Genomic DNA, 15900 nt, shown 5'->3' with positions numbered 1-15900 from the left:
ACTGATATGTACCAGTTTAGAGGAAATTGTAACTAGCGTAATTACTTTATAAGACCTAAAATCTTTGTCTCATTCTGAAAACCTACTGTGGAACGTCACATAGTGCTTTGCAATTCAAAGTTCCGGATGGCATAGTAACTGTTTATGGGCGGTCGTATCGCTTATCATCAGATAAACGGCATCCTCGTCACATTATTTAACTAAATAAAAAAAATTGAGTTAATGCCCTAACGATTTTGCAACAAATTTTATGATGGAAGGTCCGTAGAATTCCTCTTAATATACGTTGTTAGCGCCAATTTAGCACAAACTGCATTAGCACAACAGCATTTACTATTACTCATATAACAGCATTCGTGTAAAATCTTCAGTAGCATTAAATATATCAATTCAATATTTTTTTTAAAATGTGGCTTTAGTAAACAAATCAAGTAAATAAGTCTATGACATTGACATTTGACAATCATTTTGAAGTTATATTTTTCGTTTGAAAACAATCACAGTCTACAGAAATTTCTTTAAATTATTTTTATATTCCTTTCATGTTTCTTACATTTAAGTATATACAAAAATGGGATTAAATAAAGTTTGGCAGTGATTTATTCGAGTTACATCATTTAATATCACGAATACAAACAAAAAAGCCTTTTCAAAAACCGATACTTGCCGATTCGAGGGGATGAAAGATTTCTGAACGCATTAACACATCGTAATATAAAAATATTAAGCATAGACAATCTATCGTACGGCATACACAATACCTATTTTTCAATTACACATCGTGGCGCGTGTATGAAACGCGTTTGTGTTTAGAGCTTGTTTTGACAACACGCGTTTACGGTGTGTTATCGCGAGTAGCATAGGGAATCAACCTACTGGCATGTAATTTCCGGTTGTCCGTATCTTGCTAACGGCGAGTACTTGCATAGACACAACCTTGTAGCCAAGATCATACACCAGCAAATTGCTCTTCGATATGGTCTTGTGTCTTCTTAGTCCATTGAAATGGTACATTTTTTAGGCCTTACCTTGCGTTTTTTAGAGGACGCAATTTTATTTTTTTGAAGTGTAGGGGGGGTCAGTCTAAAGCTAAAACCAAGTTTGTGGGGTCGCCACCCTTGTCCCACGGCCGCCATCTTGAAAATAGGGGTTGAAATGGTTTTACGATGTATCTCTTAAACTATTTATCTGACAAAAAATGTATAAACACTTTTTGTTGCAAATTAAATTCTCTACAACTTTGGTTTAGTAACTTTTGTCGTAGAACTATAAATAAAAAAGTTATAAGCGAAAATGTTAAGAAATTCAATGTTAAGCAATGTCCATTGCAACGTCATCAGAACGTGTGTTTATAAGGTTCATAATACTCTTTTTTGTACTCATTAATACCCAAATACCCAAGGGACAATTAGGGAACAAAAGAACATCTGCCTGCTATTATTATTATTATTTCTAACCTCTCTTATTGTAAGAATAGCTGAGATGTAACTAGTTTTTAAGTCTAAAGGCATAAATATAGAAAATATACATTTTTTTTTTATTTTTAATTTGAATTAAAAATTTTGCCTCTGCGGCACTCCGGGTGCCGTCGCCGATGCTTTGAGCATCTTTACTTCAGCGTGCACTCCGTACAAAAATTTACTGCCTCAATTTTTGGGGACATTTGAGTATTCAGCATTTTTGCCGGCGGCGGGGACGGGGACGGAGACCCATCTTCATGCACCCTGTTAATTACATGCTGTTAGTACATACGCAAAGCAATGGACATAGACAATGGCTAGAAGCTGTCCCCTCATGAGCGGAGCTTTGGCTACCAAGTAGAGCACGCCTTTTCGATTGGAACATAAGTACCAACGCAGTTGGTACCGTCACGCTTCAAAAAACGTGCCAATGACGGTGAAATGAAACAGTTGACCATAAATAGTCGATCATCCTTATTTAGTAAGGGATCATATAAGCTTTTTGACTAGTGCAGTACTTGTTAAGCTCCCTGGAACTTGATGAATATGTGCACTAATCTGCTTAACCGTATAAATTATGAAGGATCCCAGATAGCCCGTGGCACTCTCACATAATTTATGCGTTTTGATCCCAAATTTCCTTCCCAATTTTCCAAATGGCCTTCGACCCAATATATTATTTCATGTTTAGCCTTCCCTTCTAAAGGGTTAGACTGTCGTCTATGTAAATGTCTTTACTTGGCTCATAATTTGCCTAAAACTTAGCGTTTGATGATCTACTATAGGCGTCAAAAGATGTATTCGATCATTGTTTGCAGCGGGGTCGCCAGTGGTTGGGTCCACTGCTTGGACGACAGGGTCCTCGTTAACGAAATGCAATGCCCTTGATAGTTGTTCATGATGACGCTGGGTAAAAATACGCCTGAAAGCACTGGGTGCCAAGTAGTTCCTCTGTTGAAAAGGAACTGTGTTGGCATGCGTATTGTACCCAGCATTATCCAAAATGCGAACAAGCATACTATACACTAAACAGGCGTACCACGTGGCATGAAAAGCTGAGTGTATGTCATGCCATACCGGTTCGTCTAATCGGCTACAACTTGCAAGACGCGATCGTCCCAATAGGAACGAAACGCGTCGTATGCCGTTGTATGTAACGACATACGACGACGGCATACGGCATAGCCCCGGTATATGCAGGCCGAAATACCTCTTCTTCACCTCGAAATGTCTCCATAGAAGACCAATCGAAATGAAGGTTTTCACCCTGCAGTGGAATATCCGTCCCATCAGCGACTTCCCCATTTACCCTAACATTCATACGTCGTCTTATGACGTCCCGTGCCAATGAAAATATATGGAGCAGCGGGTTTTTTATTTTACGACTAGCTTTTGCTCGCGGCTCCGCCCGCGTTATAAAGTTTTTCAAGCTAAAGTTTTCCGTTATAAAAATAGTAGTTTCCCGGGAGCCTATGTTCTTCCCAGGGTCTCAAACTGTCTCCATACCAAATTTCATCTTAATACGTTGGGTAGTTTTTGAGTTTAACACGTGACAGACAGATGCAGCGGGGGACTTTGTTATATTATTTAGAACTTTTAAGTGAAACAATCCCGTCAGACATCATTGTTGCATAACTTTAACCGTTTACGCAGCGCAGGCAACGGAAGCTCTCAAAACTCATAATTTCCCCGTTTTTGCAACATGTTTCATTACTGCTCCGCTCCTATTGGTCATAGCGTGATGATATATAGCCTATAGCACTCCAGGAACAAAGGGCTATCCAACACAAAAAGATTTTTTCAGTTCAAACCGGTAGTTCCTGAGATTAGCCATTACTGCTCCGCTCCTATTGGTCATAGCGTGATGATATATAGCTTATAGCGGTCCACAAATAAAGGGCTATCCAACACAAAACGAATTTTTTTATAGCAATCCACGAACAAAGGGCTATCCAACGCAAAAGAATTTTTCCGTTTGGACCGGTAGTTCCTGAGATTAGCCATTACTGCCCCGCTCCTATTGGGTATAGCGTGATGATATATAGCCTATAGCACTCCACGAACAAAGGGCTATCCAACGCAAAAAGAATTTTTCAGTTTGGACCGGTAGTTCCTGAGATTAGCCATTACTGCCCCGCTCCTATTGGGTATAGCGTGATGATATATAGCCTATAGCACTCCACGAACAAAGGGCTATCCAACGTAAAAAGAATTTTTCGGTTTGGACCGGTAGTTCCTGAGATTAGCGCGTTCAAACAAACAAACAAACAAACAAACTCTTCAGCTTTATATAATAGTAAGTATAGATTTGGAAGTTGGTCCCATAGTAAGAGTTATTCGTATTGATGGGTGAAATAACTCTCTTTCGAGATTTATGGGAATTTTGTTACAATCTGTATATTACCTTAACAATTACCAAGTATTAAACTTTTTTTTTGCTCACGTTCACGAGTCAAGGAAACCAAAAATCGATTGAGCAGATCAGATTTAGTAACATTTTTATTTCCGCCCTGCTTGTAATAACAGCTGCCCTACCTTAAATTCAAGTCTGGAAATATATAAAGAAAATTATTATTATTATGGTATAGATTTGCGCATTTGTTATATCTACATCATTTTGTGCCTGTTAGTATTATTTTACGCATCTGACGAAGTACTGAAAGTTATCAAATTAATAAAAAATATCGTCCGCGGTACACTACATTATATAAATTCATTTATATAAATAATTATGCAATTATATTAATAACTATTCACGAATAATACTAACGAATAAATATCTATTAACTGTAATAACATTATAAAATATTGGCAAAAAATTCAAAAGCATCAAATTTTCATATCGACCAATGTTTACGATAAATACACAGGACAATTACATCGTGAACGAACAACCACACAGGTTACATTCCAACATGGACCATAATTGTAAAGCAATAGAGTACAAAATTGTATGCTGTTATTTCGACGCTTGCGCGGAGGAGTTCTTCGAGTAGCTACCAAATATTATTTGAATTTCAACAACTGATACTTTGTAAAACATGCATTTGTTTGGTAAAACAATCGTTGCTAATACATTATAAACAGAAGAATTGTATGCCGTTATTTTGCCGCTTGCGCAGACGAGTGAACGTGTAGAACTTATAATTTCGACGAATGATATTTTGTAACCTTTATCAAATAACAGCAGATATTTGGTCAAATAATCACTCCTTATGTATTTGCGTAGCTATTTCAAAGATACTTTTGTCAAAATTTGTCCACGAAAAGCGTTGAAATAACAAAAAAAACACAAGGTCTGAATATTGACATAATTTTTGATAAATCGTATGAATGGTAGCCAATATAATTATTATGTATGTGTAATAATATTATTACATTAGGTAATTGAACTCACTATTTTTTTCACTTTTTTTTCACAAACACAAACATGAAACAACGCACTACACTCGTTTCCATATATATTATAATCAAAGATTATAATTCTCTTTGAAATGGCGTCCATACATAATACACTAATATAGGAATGATGATGATGATGGCGTCTGAAGCATCATGAGCATCATCATCCCCTAGTATCGACGGAACAAATTTCTTTTTTAGAGTAAGTGCCATCGGTCTCTTACACATGGAACTATTATCTTAGTATCTTTTATCAGTGTTACTCGTTCACTATATGGTAGTTTTGGTATGGTTAAAATGTTGATAATTCTCGTATTTTTTTTTCATAAAGTTATGTTTTAAAACTGAATATTATTACTTCCTGTAAAAATGATATACAATAGTCATAATCTATACTTATAATAAATCTGTAGAGAGGTCAATTCTGTACATGAAATATATTTCCAAAATAACTATCAGGGGGTGATTAGGGATCGATACTGATGCCAAAAATGTAATTAGTAAAATTTTTGTCTGTCTGTCTGTCTGTATAACCGTTATAGAAACAAAAACAACTCGACGGATTTTAACGAAACTTGGTACAATTATTTGTCATACTCCTGTGCTGGTTATAGTATACTTTTCATCACGCTACAATTAATAGGAGCAGCAGGGTTATCGGCTAATTTTGACGTCTCGAGTGACCAACGAAACATCGATGTCAACCGAACTTTGATGTCAACTGAAATTTTGTATCCATCGGTATTGCGTATGACATTGTAGCTATAACCCGCACGAGTGCCTATCAGCGGACCACTTGACACCTCTACTTTTTATCGACATTATGCGACTAAGTTATACACACCTATGGCACGTAAAACTAATTGGATGAATTGGCCATCTTCGTTTAGCGGATTAATTACGCGTTAAAAACTGGATAATAACTTTGTGGACTGGGAACCATAATATTATTATTAACTTTCAATTGTGTAGTTTGTTATAAATACGATAAGTGTTGGTGCTCGTGTGGTTAAATTCTTTTTAAGTTACGATTTATTTACACTCGAGATGTTTGATGGAAGAAAAAACTCCCAAGGACAGAGTTGCTACTTGTTTCTAGAATTTGTGGAGGCCCAAAGCTTTGGATCGCTTTTCAATGGGCCACCAATCTAGTCAATATACTAGACAAACTTGGGAATCATTCGCTGTTAAGTTTAATCGAGTAGAAGATGACGTCTTAAGAACCACAGGCCAATGAGGTAAGTGTAAAGATTACTTATGTGTAATACAATTAATCCTTGAAGGAATAACATTGTAAATAATTGTACCATATGCACCTAGTAATAAAAAGGGTGAAAGCACTTGACCAACTAACTATTCCTTTTGAGAACCTATCAAACCTATAGTTGTATAAGTACGTGCTGAGTGCCATACTGAATTATAAAGAACAGATTTGTTTTTTTGTTGCGATAAATATTGTGGCATTGTACACAATATGTAGGTATATAATATTGTTAATTTTTATAATTTTCAGAGTGTCGAGTTGAAGGAGAAGCCTCGATTTGAGCCTGTCTCGATATTGAGGAGTAAATGGCTGCCTTGAAAAGGATTGCTGTGGACCGATGGTCATGGAAAGAGCTAGTGCCCTAATAATATAATTGATAACAACAGTACACCTCAAAAAAATTAATAGATTATAGATAGTGGTTCTATATATTAGCTTAGTTGTATACAGCATTATAATTATGCTCTAATGTGAATTGTAATTTTTTACATTACCTAATAATGATAATACAATATGTATTGAGTGTTTTTTTAATAAACATTATTAAAGAATTATGTTTACTTACATCATTTACATCATTTAATCGAGATTCAAGAGATTTTCATTTATTTTATTAAATTATTTATTTATTTATTTAGTATTCGGGAAACACACAGAACAATTACATCTGAACATAAATACATAAATATAAAACAAAATCCAGCAAGGTTTCCACCAAAAGCTAAAACAGACTAGGAGATAGTGAACGGAAACAAATCGTAATAAATACAAGATAACAAAAAATAACTAAATGATCACAATTTCACAAGAACAAGATTAATTGAGCCAAAACACTATACATTAAAATAATGAAAAAATAAATTATATAAAGTAAAATCTATTTAAACTATAAATCAACTTGCATTACAATCCTTAGATATAATTGCCTTCTTAAATCGAGGAAGTGATTCTGAGAAAATATCAATGTTGGAGAAAAAAATATTAATAAAAACATGAATTAATAAAAATATTTAAAATTATTTATTTATTTATCTTTAATTATAAAATTATATTTGCAATGCCATATTGGGTAGGTACATGGGATAATATTATGAAGTATCAAACAATAACAATGTCAGTGTAATACATTGTGTTCCAGCTAACAATAATTAAAAACAATTTACGCTGTTTTTAGAGACAAAATTAACAATTATATATTGGTAGGTAATACAGTATGTATTACCTACTAAAACTAAAATAATATTTATAGATTAGTCGCTGTTGCTCGTGGCTTCGTCCGCAAACAAGAGTTTTTTCGGGATAAATATCCCGCTATATATTTCCTCGTGATAAAAGTAAATCCTTCCGATCTCTGTATACCAAATTTCATCGAAATCTCTTCGGTAGTTTTTAAGTTTGTTGCGTTCACACGAACATACAGACAGACACCCGATGGGGACGGGGACTTTGTTTTGTAATATGTAAGGATATTAAAAACGGCGTCGGCGTCTGTCTAAAAATAGTCTATTTTTTTCTTAAGTAAAACGCAAAAAATTTGCAATAGCGGAGACATAACTAGGTACCTAATATATAAAAAATCAACAAATACTCGCACTCACGTATAAATAAAGTAAAACTTGCAATTATAATATTGTCAAATTAAAAATCTCAATTCTTATAACATTTCTATTTAACTACTTCGCTATGCAACATGGCCGAGTAATAGTGTTAATCACTTTCCGAGGCAAAAACACTGCTCTTGATTCGTGGCTTTCAGAAAAATGTTGACAGGTAGAGTGTCTAACGATTTGATGTCAACTTTGCTTAGACAATACCGATGGATACAAATTTACACAGCAATCGCCGCTATCGATATCCACCGTGACGTCACCGGTGTCTATCAACGTTCATGAGCACCGCGAGTTGTCCACCGGTGTTAGTCAATACGAAATCAGTAGTTTGACAGTTAATTGATGAACACCTTGACTAGTGCTTATCAATTTTCGTTGTCAACTGAGATACACAATAGCCCCGAGAGCAGTGAAGGGAAATGTTGGGAAAACGGGAGAAGTTACGGTATTTTTTAAGCTTCCGTCGCGTGTGCAACCTTAATGGTTAAAGCTACACAGAAATCATGTATGACGAAAATGTTCTCCTTAATATTATGTAAAAAATATCCCACGACAGCATATGTCTATCTTTCATGGTTGACTCACAATAACACGTGTAACTCCCGATAGCTTAGCAGTTCGAAGCTTTCTCATTATATTTGTCTACTCTTACGTTTATAACACTCTCAGTCATCCCTAATTAAAAAAGTTAACATTATTAAATATTCCATAAAAAAGAATCATAGAAATCGGTATAGAAACACCAATGTTATACATGAGATACGCTAATAATAAGCCATCATGCATGAATACTGAATCATGCTATAAGGATTATTTTTGTATATATATAAGGTCGCGAACGCACAGGCAGGCGGCTTGCTTGGCACCTAGAGGCTAGCGAATCACCTAGCGAGTAGCTTCGTAAAACGAACATTCTCGAACGTTCGCGACCAGCTCCATTTTTGAAGTCCGAAATCCACGCGGGCGAAGCTGCGGGCGGAAGCTAGTGTTAAAATAAATTTGGACGAAAATAAATATTTTTAGTATTTTAAAGTAGTTTATTGTTAACAAATAATAACAACTTCTAGTTAAACTCGGAACTGTATCTTTATTCTTGTTAAAGTGTGGTTTCAAAGTTAAATGATGTTTACTGGGTACACATAATATCAGTTCCGCGTAATCTAGTTCTCAAAATGGTGAACTCTGGAAAAAAAGATTTGTTACTTCCATTTATCGTTCTAAATAATTAATTTCGATACGACGTTTGATTTTTGGTTTATAATTTCGTTTCCATATTATATCTTGTATTTATAAGTTAGTAGTAAAATAATAGAACACTGAATATTTGCCATTTCATAAATTGTTATTTACAGCTTTTTCTAATTTTTTACACTATCTTTGCGGTTTTGTCCTAGGATCGGGTTGGCAGCACTGGTGACAAGCGACATAATATGAAAAATGACAATTGACATTTATAGTTCAGTTTGATTCTCAACAATTCTCAATTCCTACAAGAAAGAGAGTACTTTAAAATCTTGGTTAATTCAATTAATATGATACTGAATATTTGTTGCAAATAATCATAATTCCTGTGCCGTGTTTGCTGAAGTAATTTTTTTTATTGAACGAACATTGATCAGCTTTGCCGAAAAACAAGTTAAAAGATTCCAGGTTATACATAAAAAGTGCACTAATTTTTAAATTTCACTGTCTAAAGCAGTGTCAATAATACCTGTTATTTATTGTAACCGATACTAATTAAAGTAACTTATAATTTCAGTCATGACGTCGCAAGTAATTCCTACTCCCCCATCAGTATCATGGGCCCAAAGAAGTGCTCGCGTATTTTTAACTTTTAACGTAGAATGTAAAAAACCCGACATTAAAATTGAGAAACAAACAATATCCTTTAGAGGAATATGTGAACCAGAAAAAAAATTACATGAAGTAGTCATACCATTGTATGCTGAAGTGGATCCAGAAAAAAGCAAATATATTAATAAAGGAAGGCTAGTTGAAGTCGTTTTAAGTAAAGAAAATTCCGACCAACCCTTGTGGCCTTCTTTAACAAATGACAAGATGAAACACCACTGGCTCAAAGTAGACTTCAACCGCTGGCAAGATGATGATGATGAAGAGGATGATATTGAAAAGTTTGATGACATTTTCTCAGGTGATTATGACAGAATGCCTGTTGAAAAAGATGAGTCCAGCTCTGCCGAGGAGGAAGATCTTCCTGATATTGAATAAAAAGAGCAACACACACACACACACCGGCAAATAACCAAAAATCTTATCTGCTAGTTTAAATAAATTGTATCTGTGGACAATATATTTTGTGCTTTTATACAAAGAATGTGGGACTGATAGCTTTTAATGAATATAAGTTTAGGTTTGTTACATTATAAAAAATTGTGTATTTAAATCAGAAGTGTGCATTGGGAATGTTTATAATTATTTTCCCCTTCCCAGTACCAGGCAAATCACAATATATTTTATTTTTGCCATGTATGTGTTAAGCATGAACCTTAAAAATAAATCTTGTTCTAAGATCTGATAAAGTGATGCGTTTTTAATTAGTGGAATTATGCAGCTTCTTTTGTATCATTTCAAATAGTAGTCAAGTTTCAGCATACCTAACATCATATCTATATTAATATTTGACATAGCACTATAAATTAGAAGTCTTCATTGTGTATTTTGTAAACAAAATAGCTACAAAGAAAACATGAGAAGTTTTAAAGTTACAATTTAATTTACCAATGTAGTGCAATATATTTAATGTGATAATTAAAAAGGTGATTAATCATTGAGTTCTTAATTATCTAATAGTATTACAGAAATGCTATCTGATACTAACAACTAAAAACTCAATGCAAAACGGGAATATCGAGAATAATTTGAAGTTCAAAGTCCATGATTAAAAGAAACATTAAAATTAATTCTAATAGTTTGTGATGAAATGTATTTATTTTACGAATAAGTCCAAAATCCAAACATAGAGAACAGTTACTGCATCAGTATGAAAATTTAATTTTTTCCCTAAAACATTTCCTCCTCAATTTTCCCGTTTCATGGTCTTTCTGGATCACCGATAGCCCATTCATAAGCAATGTACTACGCAATAGCCAGTAGGTACCCACATACACAAAATGCTTGGAACAATTAGCAATATCAAGGTAGCTACTAGAAATGTACGCGAATATCCGTAACCATATTCGCGAAGTTCCGAAGAAATATATGTCCGAATCCGTTAGTTTTTGGCGGATCTTTTATATAAACAATGAGTACAAGTTTTTACCTAAGTATTTCGGTAAGCGCCTAAGAATGAGATATATACAAAAAATATATACATTTAATTGCTGATATTGTTCACGGATTTAGTTTTACCCCACAAAGTAATGTTATAATTAAAAGTACATAAAACAAAAGGATTTCCGGTTTCAAATTATAATTTGTAATGACATAAAAGTGTTGCCACTTATGGTAGAATTTGTTAGATGTTACACTTTATTTTCATTATAAACATTTTGTAATAATAATTACTCTTATGTAGTAATAATGTAAAGAAACAAACAAGGTTATTGAATGGTAAACTTGAAAAATAAAATATCGATACATATTACATACATACTATGGTAATTATAAAAAAGTAATAGCAAACCAGCTGATGAGAACGAGCGAACATTATGACCTTAGATTATGACATTATGTATTTTACGAAGAACTTTGACAGTTGATCATTTTAAGAATGATAGACATGAGAAGTAATAATCGATGGAAAGTTAAACCGATTTTTATGTAGAATCGATATCATTTTTTAACAAAATTAGATCGATATCATGTTGTGAATTGAATTGCTGTGCTGAATTCTTAGATAAATGTACAGCAGGGCCCTTATTCTGTATGATAGTGAAATCGCGTAACGCGGCCGTGTCATGTTATCTTCGAGAAATGTGTGTGGAATGGTATTCTGTAAGGCAAATTTCTATAGTACTAAACATGATGGGTTGTGTTATATGCTTGTTACGCACTGTCAAAATAACGTGCGGGATAGAGAATAAGGCCCCTGTGTTGACTATTTTATTGAGAATATATTGACTTAAAATAATTTTGTTCGTAAAGAAAATAAAGAACAATTTATACATGGAAGTCATTTATTTTAAGCCAATAACGCTCCTTGTATAAAGCTAAATGCGTTACTGGCATGAGATTATTATTCTTTCCCCTTTGCCAATTGGGACTTTTCATGATTGTTTGGTATCATCGGTCCACATGTTATGAACGGTGTGATTGGCGTGATGGTAGGAATTCGTAACGACTTAATTCAAATTCAATATCGTTGCGCCCCATTATGAGTTTTCTCTTATCGCCTTTTTATATAAGCAAAGCAGACATTATGCAGAACCTTGTGTAGAGATGACTTTTCTCCATATAAATTCCGTTCTTCTAAAGAACCCAACAACTTGTCTAGGGTAGGAAACTCATTGCGAGTATAATACGAGTTACGAATCGCCGGCGTGCCAAGTGAGTCAATGTCACTTACTGTACCTTTTTTCTTACGATTTTTGGTCGGCGGCCTCAAAACATTATCAGTAATTTTAGATAGTATTTCTGTAATATTATTAGATAATTAAGAACTTGTGGGGTGTATGCTGACGAAATGCTCGAAGTCCAAGTGTCGAATGAAGTGAAGTAATAATTAATCACCTATTTAATTAGCACATTAAATATATTGCACTAAATTGGAAAATGAAATTGTAAATTTAAAACCTTTCATGTTTTTTTTATAAAATACACAATGAAGACTTCTAATTTATAGTGGTATGTTAAATATTATAATAATAAGGATATGAAGTTAGGTTAGTTGAAACTTTACTAATATTTGAAATGTTAAAAAACAAGCTTGCATAATTCAACTAATTAAAAAAGCATTACTTCATCAGATCTTAAAACAAGATTCATTTTTAAGGTTCATGCTTAACACCTACATGGCAAAAATAAAATATATTGTGATTTGCCTGGTACCGGGAAGGGGAAAAAAATTATAAACATTCCCAATGCACACTTCTGATTTAAATACACTAATTTTTATAATGTAACAAACCTAAACTTATTTTCATTAGAAGCTATCAGTCCCACATTCTTTGTATAAAAGCACAAAATATATTGTCCACAGATACAATTTATTTAAACTAGCAGATAAGATTTTTGGTTATTTGCCGGTGTGTGTGTGTGTTGCTCTTTTTATTCAATATCAGGAAGATCTTCCTCCTCGGCAGAGCTGGACTCATCTTTTTCAACTGGCATTCTGTCATAATCACCTGAGAAAATGTCATCAAACTTTTCAATATCATCCTCTTCATCATCATCATCTTGCCAGCGGTTGAAGTCTACTTTGAGCCAGTGGTGTTTCATCTTGTCATTTGTTAAAGAAGGCCACAAGGGTTGGTCGGAATTTTCTTTACTTAAAACGACTTCAACTAGCCTTCCCTTATTAATATATTTGCTTTTTTCTGGATCCACTTCAGCATACAATGGTATGACTACTTCATGTAATTTTTTTTCTGGTTCACATATTCCTCTAAAGGATATTGTTTGTTTCTCAATTTTAATGTCGGGTTTTTTACATTCTACGTTAAAAGTTAAAAATACGCGAGCACTTCTTTGGGCCCATGATACTGATGGGGGAGTAGGAATTACTTGCGACGTCATGACTGAAATTATAAGTTACTTTAATTAGTATCGGTTACAATAAATAACAGGTATTATTGACACTGCTTTAGACAGTGAAATTTAAAAATTAGTGCACTTTTATGTATAACCTGGAATCTTTTAACTTGTTTTTCGGCAAAGCTGATCAATGTTCGTTCAATAAAAAAAATTACTTCAGCAAACACGGCACAGGAATTATGATTATTTGCTACAAATATTCAGTATCATATTAATTAAATTAAACAAGATTTTAAAGTACTTTCTTTCTTGTGGGAATTGAGAAGCAAACTGAAATAAGTATAAATGTCAATTGTCATTTGCCATATTATGTCGTTTGTCACCAGTGCTGCCAACTCATTGTGCCAACTCGATCCTAGGAACGCAATTATAAACCAAAATTCAAACAAGTCATATCGAAATTAATTATTGAGAACGATAAGTTCAGTGGAAGTTACAAATATATTTTTGAGCGATATTTGTGAAATAAAGAATTATATTATTATTACTTATTGTGTATATTTCCTGCGGGAAATCACGGCATAAAGGCCGGTCCTTTTGGAAGGCTTGCATGGGGACATGGATCCAAAACGTAGAGGCCCATTAAGATACATTACTCTAGTTTGGGTTTATACACCTTGCGAGTATTCTCTCCGTCTGTACTTATGGGGGAAATACAGCCAAAGACAGCGCTTGCAAGGTTATGACGTTGTCCAAAGCCAAAGACAACAAAGCTTGTACAATGAAGCTTGGCGGTAAATATAGCCATATCTACCCAATTGGACTCTCACATATAAGAGACCGCCATACACAGGCCATCAGTGTTCCAGTGTTTTAATTGTTCCTTTTTATTTCCTACATATTGTTGTAAATCGTCATTTAATAAACTTAATTGCATCGCAGACTACCTGGAACAATAGTTGATTATTTTAGTATCTAACACATACATATGAATTGACTATACATATTATCATTTCATATTATAGAGCATAGTCACATTTAAATTATAGTTTTCCACTGTATCCCTGCAAAGCATAAATAATAACAATCTGACCTAGAATTTTTATTATTTATTGTATAATAGTCACACTAAACAAAGACATTCTATCCCTAGTATAAGGTTGTAAAGTAAAATGTACTTTAGGGATGGGTCTGCATACAAGTTATTGTTTATTTTAGAAGAAAAATATGAATATAAAATCAGAATACCTGGACATTAATAGATGGAAATCCTTTGCGATTGATATATATTTGACCACCACACATTCACATAATTTTTTTTACCCTTATGTGAGTACAGTCAATTGCACCAATTACTGAAGGAAAATTTGCAATTCTATGGAATTTTCGCATTGCTTCCTCTTGTTCTGCCAATGTAGCAGGCATTTTTATAAATCTATGCGATATTCCGGCTATGGCTCCTGCTATTTTTTTGCATATTTTACTTATAAAGGGCTGTGAGACTCCATGCAAGTCGGCTGTATCATCTTGGATCTATATTAAAAAAATTACAAAATATTGATTTGGAACTTGGGCATAATTTTTTATAAATGATTATGGGTGTGTTGTTAAATGCAAATATAAGCTTTGTTCATGACTTACCTCATGTCGAGCCCAGCTTCGCAATGCGCAAACCACTTGGATTTCGGGAGACACCGGGCATCCACGGGTGTCTCGAGTTAATGGGTCCTTTAATAAATCTACTATTTTCATTGCAAAAGATTTAGTAAATCTATACTTTTGCCTGAAATCTTCATCAGATAAATCAATGAAGGGATTGACTCGAACACGATTTCTATTAGGTCGGCGTGGCGTTTCCAGTAGCTCAACGGCTTCAATATCCTCAATATCGACTGAATCTACCATGTTAATATCCATTTTCGTGTAAAAAATAACACAAGACAACGAAACAGACGCTAATTTAAGAAATAATCTGACACAATCTGACAAATGATTTGAAATTTGATTTGACATTTACGATTTAGACCATCATCAAACCAGGGGCGCCGAGGTTTAGCATTAGACCATCAAATAGTCCATGGTTTATCGTTAAACCACTTTTTGTAATACCATTTTTATATAAACCGTACTTTGTATAGGTTTAAACCAAAGTTTATAGTTAAACCTCGTTCTGTAATAAGACGGAAGTTGTTTCTGAACATAATTTTTATTTATCGTTATTATTAAATCGACACTGACATATATTTAACGTAAAAAGTAAGGTTAAAACTGGTGACAACCTTATAGATTTCAAATGCATCAATGAGTATGCATGAGTCTCTTTCTGTCATCTTATCCAAGCCAGAAGGTAATATAGTTTCGATATATATATTAAGTAGCTATTTTAGCACGGCTTCTATTGCTTAAGTTATTGTTCTTAGACCAATTTAAAACATTAAAATGACAGCTGATGAAATTCGTTAGTTCACTACGACAATAGACATTACCACCACGACATAAGAGCTGTAGATGC

At 33.9% G+C, this 15900-nt stretch overlaps 2 protein-coding genes and 1 long non-coding RNA gene across 5 annotated transcripts; 2 read left to right on the top strand and 1 right to left on the bottom strand.

Annotated features, from left to right (window-relative positions):
* Positions 1-5516: 5516 nt before the first annotated feature.
* LOC119190938 lies at positions 5517-6644 on the top strand. The gene is made up of 2 exons (XR_005113294.1): positions 5517-6100; positions 6376-6644. It is a non-coding gene; the product is annotated as an uncharacterized LOC119190938 (long non-coding RNA).
* A 2513-nt stretch (positions 6645-9157) lies between these two features.
* Positions 9158-10524, top strand: LOC119190937 (uncharacterized protein CG16817-like). Of its 3 annotated transcripts, none has more exons than XM_037444453.1 (2): positions 9158-9323; positions 9496-10524. In XM_037444453.1, the coding sequence occupies exon 2, from the start codon at positions 9498-9500 to the stop codon at positions 9963-9965; it is 468 nt and encodes a 155-aa protein (XP_037300350.1). In that variant the 5' UTR covers positions 9158-9323; positions 9496-9497; the 3' UTR covers positions 9966-10524. The 3 variants fall into 3 exon arrangements, 2 of the variants coding, with proteins under 2 accessions (XP_037300350.1, XP_037300349.1); XM_037444452.1 differs by having other exon boundaries at positions 9158-9400; XR_005113293.1 differs by having other exon boundaries at positions 9160-9386; positions 9496-9702.
* Positions 10525-12656: 2132 nt separating this feature from the next.
* LOC115455421 (uncharacterized protein CG16817-like) lies at positions 12657-13432 on the bottom strand. Its single transcript, XM_037444454.1, has one exon. It carries the CDS (start codon positions 13428-13430, stop codon positions 12963-12965), a length of 468 nt encoding a protein of 155 aa, XP_037300351.1. The 5' UTR covers positions 13431-13432; the 3' UTR covers positions 12657-12962.
* Between the last annotated feature and the right edge of the window lie 2468 nt (positions 13433-15900).

Source organism: Manduca sexta, chromosome 28 (genome assembly GCF_014839805.1).
Source record: "Manduca sexta isolate Smith_Timp_Sample1 chromosome 28, JHU_Msex_v1.0, whole genome shotgun sequence".
In the NCBI taxonomy this organism is placed as follows: Eukaryota; Metazoa; Arthropoda; class Insecta; order Lepidoptera; family Sphingidae; genus Manduca; species Manduca sexta.
Note: the sequence above shows the minus strand (reverse complement) of the source record. Positions and strands in the feature narration are given on the sequence as shown.